This window comes from Melozone crissalis, unplaced genomic scaffold (genome assembly GCF_028551555.1).
Source record: "Melozone crissalis strain CALT ecotype California unplaced genomic scaffold, PUWL_Pcris_2 ptg000013l_1, whole genome shotgun sequence".
NCBI lineage: Eukaryota > Metazoa > Chordata > Aves > Passeriformes > Passerellidae > Melozone > Melozone crissalis.
Genome location: NW_026535791.1, coordinates 25,086,954 through 25,103,060, shown reverse-complemented (window position 1 = coordinate 25,103,060; position 16,107 = coordinate 25,086,954). Strand labels below are relative to the sequence as shown.

General features: G+C 35.4%; 1 protein-coding gene across 2 annotated transcripts in view; it reads right to left on the bottom strand.

Moving 5' to 3' along the window:
- Positions 1-16,107, bottom strand: part of PIBF1 (progesterone immunomodulatory binding factor 1) — a 105,775-nt gene that overhangs the window by 73,901 nt on the left and 15,767 nt on the right. For both annotated transcript variants that reach the window (XM_054271649.1, XM_054271648.1), the window contains exons 6-10: positions 13,744-13,877; positions 11,624-11,732; positions 8,158-8,339; positions 6,240-6,365; positions 2,213-2,311 (exon numbers count right to left, since the gene is read on the bottom strand). In XM_054271649.1, the coding sequence (XP_054127624.1) occupies positions 2,213-2,311; positions 6,240-6,365; positions 8,158-8,339; positions 11,624-11,732; positions 13,744-13,877 (650 nt within the window). The remainder of the gene's footprint in view (positions 1-2,212; positions 2,312-6,239; positions 6,366-8,157; positions 8,340-11,623; positions 11,733-13,743; positions 13,878-16,107) is intronic.

Sequence of the window (16,107 nt, the reverse complement as noted above, 5' to 3'; positions counted from 1 at the left end):
ATAATTCTTTCATGAATATTATCACTTCGGTTTTTTCTTGGCATTTGTAAATAGTTGTTCACAGAAAACTATCACAAACAAGAGTGAAAAAAAATGAAAATAACTGCACTTGACTAGAAAATTGGGTATTAGTTACACTTCTGATCACAAGATTTGCCAGGGGCTTTATTTAACCACCATTCAAGCCAGTCAACATTCCACATACTTCTGAAGCTTTCAAACATGTTTGTTTATACAGATTATGATACCAGTGGTAACTACGATGAGTCACCTTGTCTTTACTAAAGTAGAACAAGCTGTTATAATCACTTAAATACAGAACTGGACAACACAGGTATTCCTTTTTTGTCTTAGGGGTTTCTGGTGATATCAGAAAATTTCTTTGTTCCACGGAACTGTCACATGTGAGTCCATAGTAAATTCAGAATGTGGGGGTCTTTCAAGTTAAGGTATTTCTACCATCTCAACATGCCAGTTAGTTACTTTGCAGTTCACTTAGGTAAATGATTTGGAATGTGGAGAAAGTCACGGTCTTGACACCTGTTATGCAGTTAGAAGTGAAGTACTTTTAAAGAGAGACACCAACATTTCAAAAAAGGCTAGTATGGGTTTTCCATGTTCCCAAGCAGAAAATCATTTTCTGAGGAGAGATCTACTTCTTAGAACTCCAAAACCCAGCATGAATAAACTTATTAATTTATTTAACACGAGGAAATGAGAGTTTTACTGAACCGGAGGCTTATCACTAGAAAAAGCTATAAGAGCAAAGAAGCATAAGTGTATCAAGTAAGATTCCTATTTCTAATTGCAGTGGGACATACCTCCTCAAAATGAAGCAACATAAATTTAAAAAGCAACAAAAATAAAGTATGAAAAAGGACACTTTAGATGCATGGGAATACAGCTGGACAGAAAAGCATTTTCTCCACAGTTCTTAAGTTTAAAAATAAATATAGAAGAATTGTAAAGTTAGGATTTTTATTAAGTAAAAGTGCAAACTCAAATTATGATATGCCAGCCATCACCTCAGAGTTTGCAGACTGAATTCCTTCTGAGAACCCAACAACCCCTCCAATGTGCTCTAACCCCTAAAAGGCATTCGGCACCCTAGGACCCATTCAGCTGAACTAGAATTAATCAGAAGTCAAGTCCCTTAAACTCACCGTGGATATCAAATCCTCTGACCCATCTCATTTGCTCTGGACCTACCCCTATTGTTTGCCATCATCAGTTAGAAATCACATTTTTTCAATCCTTTGGCAATGCTATTTCTTCAATAGTATCACCACTGCAATTTAGGAGTTATACATAAAAATTAAAAGCTTTAATAAATTTGTTCCTATGCTTAAGTTAACAACATTTTCACTGTAATGAAAAATTATTCAGAGCAAAGAAGGCTCATCTAGTACTTCCTTTGAGTAAGATGACTAGGTAGCACAGTCACTTAATGAACTGATCACTTCATTATAGAAAAAAAAATGTATTAAACAATGAATTAAATCCAAAACTAAAGACACATGACAAACTTAACCTGAACAACTTTGATTACTGTCCATAGTTTTACATTAGCTCATAGTTTAACCACAGCGTACATTCTACATTTACAAAAAGTAAGGAAAAGGAGTTACAGAACATAGAGTGCTTGTAAACAGGCAAAAAAATCAACTACAGTTTCTTTCTCTATGGAATGGAACTGTACATTGGTATAGACAATACATTCTACACATGGAGTATGAGAGTCTGAGAAGAGACTAGTAAGAAGAGAAGCATGTAGCAAACATAATTGTTTATGACTACTGCCCTCTATCCAAACTTCATAAAAACTATTAATTGAAGTCATCTTACAAACTTATTTTCTACTCTCAACTAAAGACAAAACCCCACAAACAGGTTCAGAGTTTGACCACTGCTACTGTACAGTATAAAATTGACATTCTTGCTATGAAATGAATAATTATGTTTGCTTGTCTCTACAGTATGGTAGGAGAAATACCAAACTTTGATCTTATTACTGCAGTGATAATGGAAAGAATTTACTACAAGAATTAAGTCTGCAACTTCATTTAAATGAAGAGTTTGTAATTCAATTTGTTCTTTGTAAGCAGAAAGTAAGTAATTCCTCCTACTCAGACCTCCTACCTATAAACACTGTTATACCTTTAGATTTGTATTTTATGTATTATTTGTTTTATATGTATTTTAAAACACTTACTGTTCTAAGAGCTGATCGTATTTTCTTAAAGATTCCTTTTCAGCAGTAACTGCTCTCTCTTTTTCTGCAACAGCATTATCTCGTGCTTCTCTCAAATTTCTGAAGGAAACAAAAATTATTCTGTTAAGAATCTGTTAGAAACAAGACTGCTTTTCTTCATTAATTACTGCTTTCTGATACAAATTTCAATGCTACCTTCTTCAATTCTCATAGAATGGCAGAAGGGTCTATCTATTCACCTATTTATTACAGAGGCTTTACTTCAGGTTGTTTTCATGTATACCAGCAAAGCTTCCAGTTCTGAAATTGTAAAAAACTATTATCAAATCACCTATCTACATGTGGAAACATGTAACTCTAATTATTCTAGAATACTAGAACTAAATTTTTTTTTTGCAGGAATTAAATAAATTCCAATGATTTTCCTTGGTGCTTTGGGAATAACTGCACGAATGCTGTCTGCCTAGCTGAGATGATTCATAACTTTTGATAGAGCAAGAAAAGTTTAGGTAAGCATAGAAATCCTACTACCAATTGTCTAGGTACTGTGATGTATATGCTATTGCATATCATACATATTAACCCAGGAGTCTCCTGGGTTTTATTGCTGGCAACATTTTTGATCTGCAACGAACCATAAAATAACATTTTATTACAATCAATTGATACTCCTTTTTTTTATAACCAGGGATCAGTCAAGATGTTCAAACGACCTCAATTATTATTTGACCAACACAAATGAGAACAGCATGATACTAAGAGTAAAACATATAGTATTAGTGTTTAAAAATTGGAATTAGTTATTCACAGTCTGTTATGCTGCAAGCAGGCTATAAAGTAACACTGCACTAGACTATAAGGAGGGGAAGCACTGCTTAGATACTGTATATAAACTCAAAGTCCAATATTCAGTGCAACAGAGCACCAGCCAATTTGCCAGAGCTAACAGTGGTTGTTGAGGATCAGACATCTCTGTTATGACTGTTTTTAAGGATTTTACTCTACTACTTGTTTGCTTCTATGATGAACATTCACCAGCACTTGAAACATATTAGATGATCTTAAAAATTCCTTTCGATTTTGTTTTATCTAAAAGGAATCTTATTTATATGTTACAAATACAAGCAAATCCAAATCCAAGGACAGCTGCAAGGCAACCTAAAACCATGGCTAGCAGCTATGACTTAGGGGATTTCACTTCAACACCATATTCTTCATCTGAACTGAACTGCTAATGTGGATGAAACCAAGATCTTCCTACTGAAGATTTGTTTTTTTTCCTCTCCTCACAACTTTCTGACTTAAGGCAAAGAGAAATTAAAGGCTTAGGCAAGTTTTGGAGAAAAGTCAGGATACAAAGGAAAATAGAAAATTATTACGCTCATGTAAATGTTAACCTACGTCATTGTATCACACTAAAGGTATATAATTTCTGGTTTAAAGACTATTTTCTAGAATAAATGTTATCAGTGGCACTTTTCTGAATTCAAAGTAATTCATATGAACAGCAAACAGTTACTTAGAAAAAAATTAACATCTGAATTATGTAGCAGCTAACTGGCTACTAGAGAAAGGTAACAAAATTTTCTTTAAAAATTGAGTTACTAGGCTATAGAATTTAGTGCAGAAATTCAGGGACTGACCTTAAGATTAGATTCTTTAAAAGTGACTCATACCAAAATATGGCAACATGGCAATATATTTTGTTAACAGCATTAAGATCAAGCATATTATGTCTCAGAGTAGGAGTTCAGAGCTGTATCCTTAAGACTGGAGTAGTGGAGGAGGGATAAAAATGAAACAGTAGGAGAGATATAGAGCCTCATTTAGAGAACAAACTCTTTTGCTTAGCTGAACAACTAATCAATTGTAAATGCAATAGGAGGAAAAAGGACACAAGTGAGGGACTATTCAACCAACAAGACCACAATCATAGATGTGATATAACTTCTGTTGAAATACTCTCCAGAGAGCCAGGAGACACACCAGTGATGCTGCCAGTTGTCAGCTGTGTGACTGCCACTTCACAGGAGGTGAAGCACCTACCCAAATGGCTGCACTGGGGCCTTGCAAGGCATCTAGCCAGCCTATCACACAATGAAAGTAAATGGGACAGAAATACTATCTAGAGGATCAAGAATGGGCATGGGGGAAAAAAAGGTGAGATGAAGACACGGGAGGCAGCAGTTCGTGGGCATCTTCATTAGGTTTTCACAAAAACCTCTTCACAACCGTCATTTATTGCACATAAATGCAATAAATATCACATCCCTAAACTGGTCTAGAATGCACAAACTGTATTGCAGTCAGATTTGACCATATCAGAAAACGTGCTTAGGGAAAGCATCTCACACACTCAACTACTAAACTGTGTTTGATCTATGGGAATGGACTACAGGTAACCCAGTGTCAAACCTCTTGCAGACATTCACATGCCCTGTGAATTCACTCATGCTTGCTAATGCAAACACAGCCCATGCTTACAACAGTCATACAAGTGAAACTGATGCCAAAAAAATTAGGCATGAATGCATCACTTCTTTATTAGTGGCCCCCTCCCATTTCAGTTTCTTGAACTGATTCATCCTAGTGTAAAATGCATGCCAACAAATTCAAAGGAACTATCAGGCACATCAGGCTTGGCAAAGAATATGAGCAACTGAATATTGGATTAGCTTAGCTGTAATACCATTCCATGCTTTGAGCAGGAGGATGAAACCAGCATCTTAACTTTATTTTCAGCCACAAACAGCATCTCATCACATTCCACAAATTTACTGCAAATTGTTTTGCTCACAATTTGAGGTTCCATTTGTCTTACCATTGAGGCAGACTGCCTTACAGTGGATTTTTTAGTATTTTCTAGAAAGAACATATGCTAGAAAGCTTTCTTTTAATTTTTTTTTTCTAAACGTGTAGGCAAATCTAAGGGATTTGCATTTCAGAAGTAATTATTTCAAAATGAGGAAAAAACTTCTGTAAAGCAGTTCCAGATACAAATGAAATATCTTTCAGTAGCTTTCTCAATGATATACAGACGCTTGTCAAATCTCCAAAGTAATGCATGCTTAAATTCATACTTTGTAATTCAAAATAGATTTGCATACAGGAAATGGTGTGGATGTATATGTGTATTTTACTCACACTAGCAAAACTACACAATGATGTAATTGTTTTTTAATTAGAACCTTTCTGTTGACTGAAATACAGCAGAAGCCATGCTCTTTTTCCACTCTTCCCAGCAGTAACAAAACTACCTATTAGAGGAACAGATGCTAATGCTACAAATATCTTTTTACTATTGTCATTTCCTTCTCCACACGGCACTTTCAGCACATCTATAGTAAAGTTATTAAGCACTCCTCCCATTTTAAGGCAATCAAATGGACAAAAAACAAGCTAAAAAAGAAATTCAGTGCCAAAGGTCCAAATCTTTTAGTCCCTAAAAGGCTTATGCATGTGCATGTAATTCCATGGTATTCAACTAGATGACACACATACAGACTCATCATGCAGGTTTTAGCAGGACTAGAATCTTCCTCAAGAGAATTTTACAATAATTTACAGGAAATCAATGGTTTTTTTGAATCATGATGCTCTTAACAAACTCAATTAGATTTACTTCATACAGGCCTAAGTCTTATCTCCTTTGGGTTTTTCCTGCCTTATTTTCTGCATCAACATTTTCTCTTCTGAATTCCCAGCAGTTTCAAGATTGCCCCTAGAGCATGACATGTAAACTGTCATCCCGTGTCAATTAACTAATACTATACCTCTGAACAAACCTCAAACCACCAGATCTAATGTAGAACATGAATTCTAATATTCCTTTTCAAGTGATAATGTTGGCTGACCATCACTTAATAATAAATATAACAACATAAACTTACCATACAAGTATAATTTAATTTTAGGTTTTACATTTTGAGTACCTCTCAAAGAGTTAGTCAGCTAGGACTGTATCTAAGCACAAAACACTGCTTGGTCCTTTCTTCCTCAATTAGGTTATTGCCTACACCTTACCTACCTGTTTTCACGTTCATACATCTCTTTTGAGGTGCTTCTTAGTTGATCAATTTCTTGATTTGTTTTCAACCTTATTTGTTCCAACTCTTCATGTAGTCTCTTTTCATATTCTGCTTTATAGTGGTCTCTGTAAATAAACAAACATATTGCACTAGTTAAAATATTAAAACCTGAGGTACAGCTTTACAAGAGCAGAGTTCTTCTTGATTTTACATTTTATTTCAATCTTTATTCATTTACCTCTCAATGACCTAAAATACTTATCAGCCTATGCTGTTATATAAATTAAATGGAAATCAACCAGGAATAAATAACATTTAACTGTGAATAAACAGAAGTCTTTTGCACACAGATTTAAATGTTTAAAGTTATTTAATATTGATTAATGACATAACATTAACATTCTTCCAGATCTTCTTTGTCAGCCTCTAAACAAGTGCTTATATTAAGTAACCATTTAACTCCTCACTTTCTTCTTCATTACTGGGTAAGGATTGATTAACTTACTGACTTGCAATGCTGCCATGCCACTACAAGACTTCTTTGTGTACTATCTGCATCTCATATGAGGGGAATAACATATAACAAGTTCAATTGAAAATTAAATGGAGTGGAGATTTGTGAAGTCAAAAGTCCCCAAAATCTGGGAATTTATCCTGTCAATGTAACACATGAATTATCTAAAACACAAAGTTTTTAAACCACAAGTATCAGAAGATATCAGGATAAAAGAATTTCATTTCAGAGAAACATTGACTTTTTTTGTAACTTGGGAAGCTCATGACAGATTGTAAGGAATCTCATAAAGAATCTCTCTGACAAAACCAGGGTTATGTTATAAGCGCTTAACAGTTAAGGAATGTCAAAATTTGATAGCATAATGTTCAAGAATAATTAATCAGCAATTAAGCAATTGGTAAAAATCACAGGTTTGGAAACAAAAGCATATTATGAAGACATGTGTATTTGCAACTGTAAAAGGTTTTAGATTTAATTTGATTTCCAAACATGTGATAACCCATAATTCTTAGAAATGAGTACTTGAGCTGGTCAAAAACTCCCTCACAGTAACTAGATGCCCCAAAATATTAAAATGGAGAATGCTTGCTGTCAGGTTTTCCTTTTATTTCCTTTTCCTTTTGTAAAAGAAAACTTTCCACGTTTTCTTTTCATTGAGACATTGTATTTCAGTTGACCCTTCAAGATAAAAGTAAACCTATTTCTTCTCCTTCTTCAACTATGCCACACTATAGCAAATACTCTATGAAGACCTTTTACACAACAGAGGTCTATTCTAAAAAAACCTAAAAAGAATGTTTTCTTAAATTTTCAAAAGTAAGACAATTTTTAAATTTAAAATACAGAAGTTCTGGGTGAATATAAATGAAATACATAATTCTGAGATATAAACATGCAAAACAAATTTAAAAAAACTTTGAGTGACTGCATTGAAAGGAAAAATAATATTTAAAATTCTTCTGATATGGGCTGGAGCTCCATAACTCATCATTTCAAGAATGCCCTTCTATTTTCATTTAGGTAGCAATTTTTGTTTTAGCTGTCTATCAGAAGAATCATATTAGCACACTCCCTCTTAGTTATACAGGACACAAGATTTATGGATATACATTGAAAACAAGAAGTTTGTTTTATAATTAACTGAGCAAACCTACAAGAATAATTGCCATAAACGCCCAAGTTTATGCTGAAAGTTTACTTCCACTGCTATGGTCTTATAAAGGTTTAAAAAATTGTTTGTGATACATACTTTGACCCAAGAAAGGTGTCCTGCTTCTAGTTAAAAAAATATGAGTTAGCTTTCTGAAAATTATTATTAATTAAATGGGATTTGTGCAAGAAACAAGGGAAAACAGTTAAAGAATCTGTCTATTGATAGAAGTGAACAGACAATAACTTGCCTGGATGCAACATATTTTTCATACATTTCTTCCCTAGCTTTTTTGGCATCCTCTAGCTGAATCTGCAGTCTTTCAAGACGATCTTCTTCATGTGCACAGCGAACGCTGAGCTCCATGTTCTGGCGATTCAGATAATCTTTATCTTTTTGCAACAAGTTGAGGGATTGTTGTATGGTTGCCAGCTATAAAAGGTATTAAAAAGAACACTTTAACGCAAATTTCAAGGTAAGTATTTAACCTATGTACACATATTTGCAATTTAATTTTAACTCTGTTCTGTGAAATTATCTGAACCAAAAGACTCTATTTACACTTTATTTTGACAAGTTGATGAAGCTTTAAGTTGAAAAAAAGACTTTAATAAAAATACCATTTTATGAGTTTACATTATTTATTTCCAGTAGTTAGCACCTGAAAAAAGAGGTTCTTTCATCTACATCAGTATCTAAACAGTGCTGAAGCACTGAATGCAGCAGTACTGCATAGTGCAGTGTCAGAAACACCGATGGAGAATCTTGGTGCCAACCTGTCATACTGACATTCTCAGGAACAGCAGGGAAATGTTTAAGGGCACCAGGGTGATTACTGCTCTGTAAAGAAATGGTAAAACTGATAGTTCTGGGGCTGATGTAAGGCACAATTGTTGTGGACAAGGGCAAAGAGCTGGTGTTGCTACAGAAGGCTAAACTGATGCCAAAGTAGGAACAAGAATTTGTTGAGAACAGCCACCTTTGTCATCAGATCAACCATGTTTCCTACACCAAGAAGCAGTGTGAGGGAGAGCAGTCTCCATCCATTCAAGGTGAACACAGTTAGAGAACAGGCAAAGACCATGAAGGACACTGTTGCAAGGTGGCCCAACTTCATAATCATGATAACAAAACAGTTTCGTCCTCTTAAAGAATTTTGCCATTTAAGCTCCTGAGGATTTCACATACCAAGTTCAAAGAATGATAAATTAATAACTTATCAGAAACATGCCTCCTATAGCTATAGACATAATGTACATGGTTTAGACAGAATTCACCTTTTCTAAGTCACAGAAGGACTAAAGGTTACTTAGGAAAGATACTGGAGTCAAAGACATGGAGGAAGAAGTTAAAGAGATGACAATTTATATACAAACAGTACTCTTAGAGGTATGCTCTTCTCTAACAGCCCACTTGCTGAGCACCACACTCAGGGTGAGGTACAAATGCCTGTTCTATACCTGATTTAAGAAAAAAAAAGTAAACATGGTCTGCCTCCAAGTAGTATGCTACATGTATATCCACAGTGAACAGACATCATAGACTACTACACAAAGAAAAGCAAGCAGTTACTCCTCCTCTGGAACAAGTACTGTGTAAAAACTTCCAATTGGAAGTTCTTCCAATCCAGGACTTGATACTGCATCAGCAGACACAAAAATCAGCAGAAACCTTCCAGAAGATTTAAGTAATACATAGTTTGAAGTGATATTTTAGTTTAAAGTAGTGCTACTTTTGTTCATTCTGATTAATTTAGTATAAAGTTAATGAAAAAAAGCCATTGTTGCTGCTATTCTGCAGTACTCCATATGTATGTACAAACTTGATGTACAAGACAGTACTTTTTTGGCCATTCTTGCACGCTGAGAACAAACCTGACTTTTGGTGTCCTCTTACAATGCTAGACTGAGGAATAAATAGATTAACAAGGCCTGAAACCAAAGGGGTACTTTCTAATAGAAACTCAGTGTTTTCCCTTAATGTTTCTGACAATCTCTACAGCTACCTGTAAAATTAGGCAGAGCACTGCTTTGCCTAATTTTACAAGTAGCTGTAAGCAGGAGTTTTAGCCTCTGTTTTAAAGTGGCAGCTTTAGCCTCTGTTCTATCTCTAATACTGTTATTTACACAGAGACACTAAGGAACACATCGCCCCTGAATACTCTCAGGAGTAGTCTGTCTCATTTATTCAGCGGCTAAAGTGTTAACACACAAAGATCTTCCACACTATTCCTGCAGGACTCTGCTTCCCTGGCTGAACCTTGAACCTGAACTCTGCTTCCCTTGCCTGCCCACTGGAAGTGGGGAATGAATTCCTTGACTTGCTTTGCTTGTGTGTGTAGCTTTTGCTTTGCCTATTAAATGGTCTTTATCTCAACCCATGAGTTTTATTGACTTTTACTCTTCTGATTCTCTCCCTCGTCCCACTGGGATGGGCAAACAGCTGTGTGGGGCTTAGTTGCCAGCTGGAGTTAAATCATATCAAGCATACTCACAGCATTCATCTTCCAATGGTAAATTTTCCCCTGGGGCCTCCCAGGTTCCTGAGCTCATTGGCAGAGTTCAGTCTGTCTTTGCTTCAGCCTTCTAAGTCACATACTTAGGAAAATGGCATGCATATAACGCCTAGGAAAAAATGGGAAGCACTCAACCAGCGTTGAGGGAGATAGCCTATGTTGCTGTGAGGCTGACCAGCCATTTGAAGGATCATAGCAAATAATCAAGGCTTCTGATTACCACAATCTTCCTTCAAGTAGGAGCACTCAGTTGGGCTGGTAAATGTAATCTCAGTCCCAAGGATTATGAAGTAAATTCCCCTGGAAACTATATCCATGGATATGAACGAGAAGGTGACAGAAAAACTAGCAGAAATTTACCAAGGCCAAACCTATCAAACCTGACAAAAATGTTAGCTCTGTGAATGGGGGGATCACTGTCCATGTCATTTACTTTTGCATGGCTTTCAGGCGCCTCCTGTAACAGCTGTATGGAAAAGCTGGCAAAATACGGATTGGATAGGCAAACATCTGTTGAACTAACTGAACATGGGACAGAAATGTGCCCTGACAGCAAAGAAGGCCAAGAGGCTGCAAGGCTATACTAGCAACAATGCAGACAGTGGGTTAAAGAAAAACATTATCCAGTGTTCCACACCTGTGAGACTATATTTGGAGTGCTATATCCCATGACATGCTATCCTAAAGACATACATTAACATCCTGAAATAGGACCAGAAGAGCTCTACCAGGATGGTCATGAACTACAGCATATGATGTACAAGGGGTTAAGAGAAATACTTGGAACTTTTTTCAGCCTTCAGAAGAGAAATCTGGTTGGGGAAAATATTATTGTTAACTTCAGCTATCCAAGTGGAACGCATGAAAATAGCCAGAGACTTGGCTGTATATACTTACAGGACAAGATGCAACAGAAAAAAAGCTGTACCAACTGATTAGTTTTTACAAACGCATTTTCACAAGAGAGCAAACAAACACTGGAACAGATTGTCCAAAAGGCTGTGGAATCTCCATCACTGGAGACCTTAAAAACTTGACAAAGCCCTAAGCAACTTGACCTAATCTTGCTCTGTACTGCATCACTCTCTTGAGACCATTAGAATTAAATTATTTCATGCTCCTAACAACCTTGATTAGACAAAGAATCAAATTCCTGAGATGATGAAACACACAATTACTAAGGTAAGAAATTTATGTTTACCTCTTTTGCTAAGTCATTTCTTTCTTTAGTTTGTGTTTTGTATGACACCTCCAGTATTTCATAGTTTCTTCTGAGTTCTGACAGTTCATGCTCAAATACATCACGTTCACTGTGAAAGCAAAGTCAAACTATTAGATGCATAAAGTGTAATGAACAAAATTCCTGTGCCTTTTTAATTTCTCAGCCTTCTTCAGTTCAAGACACTGACTTCTTCCAATCAGTCACTCACAGAACAACTGGTGATAATCTTAACCTTTAATAGTTGCTAACACTGGAGCAGTATCATTTTACATGAAACAATTGAGTATTATTTAAATACTAAGAAACAAAGAAAATTCTATAGTACTCAAACTCAAATTCTACAGTACACATTCTCCTCTGATTATTCTTCTTTAGTGTATCTTTGGGCTATACATTTCTTCTCTTAGCAATGATCTGTAAGTACCCATTGTTTTAGCTTCATCAAGCTTCTGATGCTTTTTCCCATGACACTCTCTTCAATCTTTTGCAGACATGGAAGTCCAATGAAAAAGTGAAACAACTTCATTACCATCTTCTTAACAGAGCAGAAAGCAATGTACACTTGTTCTCAGTAGGTACTCTCCCCTGCACACAGCTTTGATACCAGAGTGGGTTGTCATGTTTAAAATATAAATGACACAGCTGCAAAAATTGTGCTGGTGTCCTGAGCAAAAGAGCTTTCTCCATGCACAAAGAAGCATCACTATGTCTCCACTCTCACCCTGTCAGAACAGTGAAATGAATGAGCCAGTATGAGCTTGCAGTTTAGAAAAAAGCTAACCAATATTATATTAAGCATAGCATTGCTTTAAAACTGAGATAAACTTGCAGTACAGCAGAACTAGATTTGACATAGTGTTTTTTAAAAGCAGAAACAAGTCTGGAAATGATTTACTCCTGCAGCACTACCAAATATCCTCATGCAGTTACGCCAACAGAGCTCTCCCCTCCTCTTCATGTGTGCCTACCCAGCTGAATACAACCCACTCTCTCAAATACAGTTTTGGCACGTTCATTCATGCTTTTCTCAACTCAAGGCTATTCTAAATGCACACTGTTAAACACTGGAGCCATTCACATGAAAGTTATTACATTCCACTTATTAAGATGCAGTTGCATATAGGAAGCAAATCTCAGCACCAATCCATCCTATTTCCAACAAGATGCCAGAAAGATTCCAGGGTTGTTTTTGTACATACTGCTGTGAACCAAAAATGCTGTGAATCCAGAAGACAGATTCCCCTTCAAATGACTTAGTGGGCAAAGTCATTTGTGTCAGTAACTGTGCCTGAGTTCATTCCATATGAGCAGCTAAGGAGCTGACAGGGTCTTTTCTATTCATAATCCCCATTTTTGAATAAATTTCTCCACAAATTTGCCAAAGACCAGATTTCTTGTACTTGCAAGCACACTGAAAAAGCTGTCTGGAAGCTGGACTGTGAGGTATACATCTATGAGTATATTTACAAGAAGTCTATTTTCACTATTTTGCAATTGCTTTTCGCAAGATGGATATTCAAAACATTGGCTATAACAGTACAATCTGTATTTTAAAAAAGCTAGACACTGGAACTTCCTGCAGTTAAACAAATTCACTAAGGTAATCCTAAGATTATCTGCCAGAGTTCTCAAAACAGCCCTTTCAAATTTTATCGCTTCAAAGATATCTCAAGTTGTAAATATTAATTCCCAAGGTCCTGCCCTCCTAACTCACTCAGCAACCAGCACAGAGTAGAGCATAGGGCCTTTTGTTAGATCATTGCTTTTAAACTACGAATAAAAAAAGAGTACTTGTTCCAAGATGCTTGCTATCAACAGCTCCCACTTCCTTAGATGCAATGAGACTGCTAGGCTGTCTTGAAAACACAATAAATCTGAAAATATAACCTTTAGGAAGATAATTTGATTCATTGGTTTTCAGAATGTTGTTAATTTTAGTCTGTAATATACTAAAAGAGGTAATTGAATCATTAGTGTGTGAGGTAAGAAAAAATATGTGTGTGTAAGTCAAAAACAAAACTAAGAAGTCTGGTCAATCAAGGCTGATCTTTATTAACATTTGTATGTTAGTTAAACACTCGAATTATGGAGATACTTACCATTTTACTTTATCATAGTTCTGTTGTCTGTAATCACCTTGCTGAATCAACTGCTTGGTATCAGCCAGTTCCAGTGTTAAACGCTGGCATCTGACCTCAAGCTCTGAGCGACTCCTCCTCTCTTCTTCATAGCTCTAGGAAGTGAGACATTTTGAAATGATCACAAATGCACTGATATTTACTTGAAGTAATCACCAACTAAATTTCATTAAAACCTCTTATGAATATTCAGGTGGTTATGCCTTCATTTGTCTCAGTATTTGGAAATTTAGCATATCACAAAGTAACCAACTATATCAATACTCAACTTATTTTTATCTTATTACAAATACTTGATTAAATGCACCTATTGTTTCCAATGCATTTGTCCATTAGCACAACTTCCAAGACCAGAAACCATAATATAAACAGCTGGTGGTCTGCAAACCAATACTAGGAGCACCAAAGTCACACCACCTTTACAAAAGTTTCAAACAAGTCAAGAGATCTGTGAAGATACTTGCTAGTTAATTTGAAAAAAAATGAGATAGGTTTGTTCAGCAAGTTTAGCAACATCTGTCATTATCTGAAAGATTTAAGCCAGTTACACCCAAATTGTAGCTATTGTATCTGGTAATCAATGTTTGCTGAAGAATATCATGGAAAGCTTTCGTGGAAGAAAAAAATAAAATAAACCAGAATCATTTACTTAATGGTCCATCAGCATTAATTTCCATTTCCCCTTCTTTTTCGTCCTCGTGTACTTTTACAGATTATTCTGAAAACCAAAACAACAAAAGCAAAGCAAGAGAACACACAGAGAGTACTCATCTTTTAAAATACTAGGTATTCCTTTTGAAGATCAACAGATTTCCTAATCACACTCATTCCCTCCAACTCTCCACAGGAATTTATACCTTAATCCCCAATCTAGATTTCATTTTTCAGTTTTCTACTACATAGGTACTTTTTTCACAAACTTATCCTTCTTACTTGTCCTAAATACTGTACTACTTAGCAATATATTCACAAGAACAAACAAAATAATAATGCTTATTCACTTGTACAAGATAAAGCTGATGGACTACAAAAAGAGTTGCTTGTTAAAAATTTGAGAATACTCCTGGGCATTTATATTTTTTCCATGTCCAGAATACTGCTGAGCTCAGTTTTTTACTGCTGTGATTGATAGCAAGGTCACTAACGGATGCTTGATTAACAATCATGCTATCTGGTTATTATGAATGGATATCACAAATATTATTAACTGAAGGTGAGTACACCCTTAAGATGCCATTACTAAACCAAGCATTTAGCAACTGCAAATTACATTTATTTTGCAGTAAAAGACACTGTATGAGTACATAATTTTTCAACATTGCTGAAAGCTATGCTTTACACAGTTATAGGAGGATAACTGTATAGCTAGTTTTCAATAGACAAGGGAAGTTTAGGGCAACAGCATATAAGGAGTATATGACAGAAGGACACTGATAAACTTCACAGACATCATCAGCTGAAACACTGACAAAATGCCTTCTTGAAAAAACACACCCAAATATTTGTAAGACATTACAGAAAAGCTCCCTAATCTACTAGCCATATTTTACCTATTCTGTTGATAAAAAAGAATATTTTGTTTTATATTTCACATACCTAGTTATCTTCACTATTACTAAAATCACTTCAGGCCACAAATCACAAAAATCAGAACATCCAGAAAGTTTTAATGAGGATTCTGCATGGTCTACCATTAAAAATACATCATGTAAAGACATGATTGTTATTCATCCTAACACACATTGGTATATATAGTTTATGTTTACTCTAATTAATGAATATACATTAAGCCAACTAACACTATGAAACACTTTCTTCTTTAATCAGTTTACATGTCATTATTTATAAAGATGGCATTATTATAATGGTAGTCTCTGTCAGATATTTTTAAAAGGTGTGCACAAGCTAGCTAAAGTTTCAAATATGTACCATAGTGGTGCAAGTACCCTGTTATCCAGTGCAAACATAATTTATCTTGCAACAGGAAATGTTGGTAAGGGCACTTAACTTTTAAGTGCAAATTGAAAGATTAAGTTTAGAATACAATTCTTCTGTGGATATTCCATGCCATTCAGCCATGCTGCAATTCACACACCCTTCACTGAGTGGGCTACTGAAGCTCTTACATTATTATCTAGCTGAGAGTTAGAAGACAACCACCAAAAGTATAAAATTAAGTTGGTTAACCTCTGGAAAAAGTTGTCATAGGCAGCTTTAAAGCCACAATTAACAGAATATCAAATATCTGCAAAACCAGCTCCTTCTAATACTTGAGACCTAAATTTACTTTTGAATTGTATTTAATAAATCAGTTATTAATGTCAT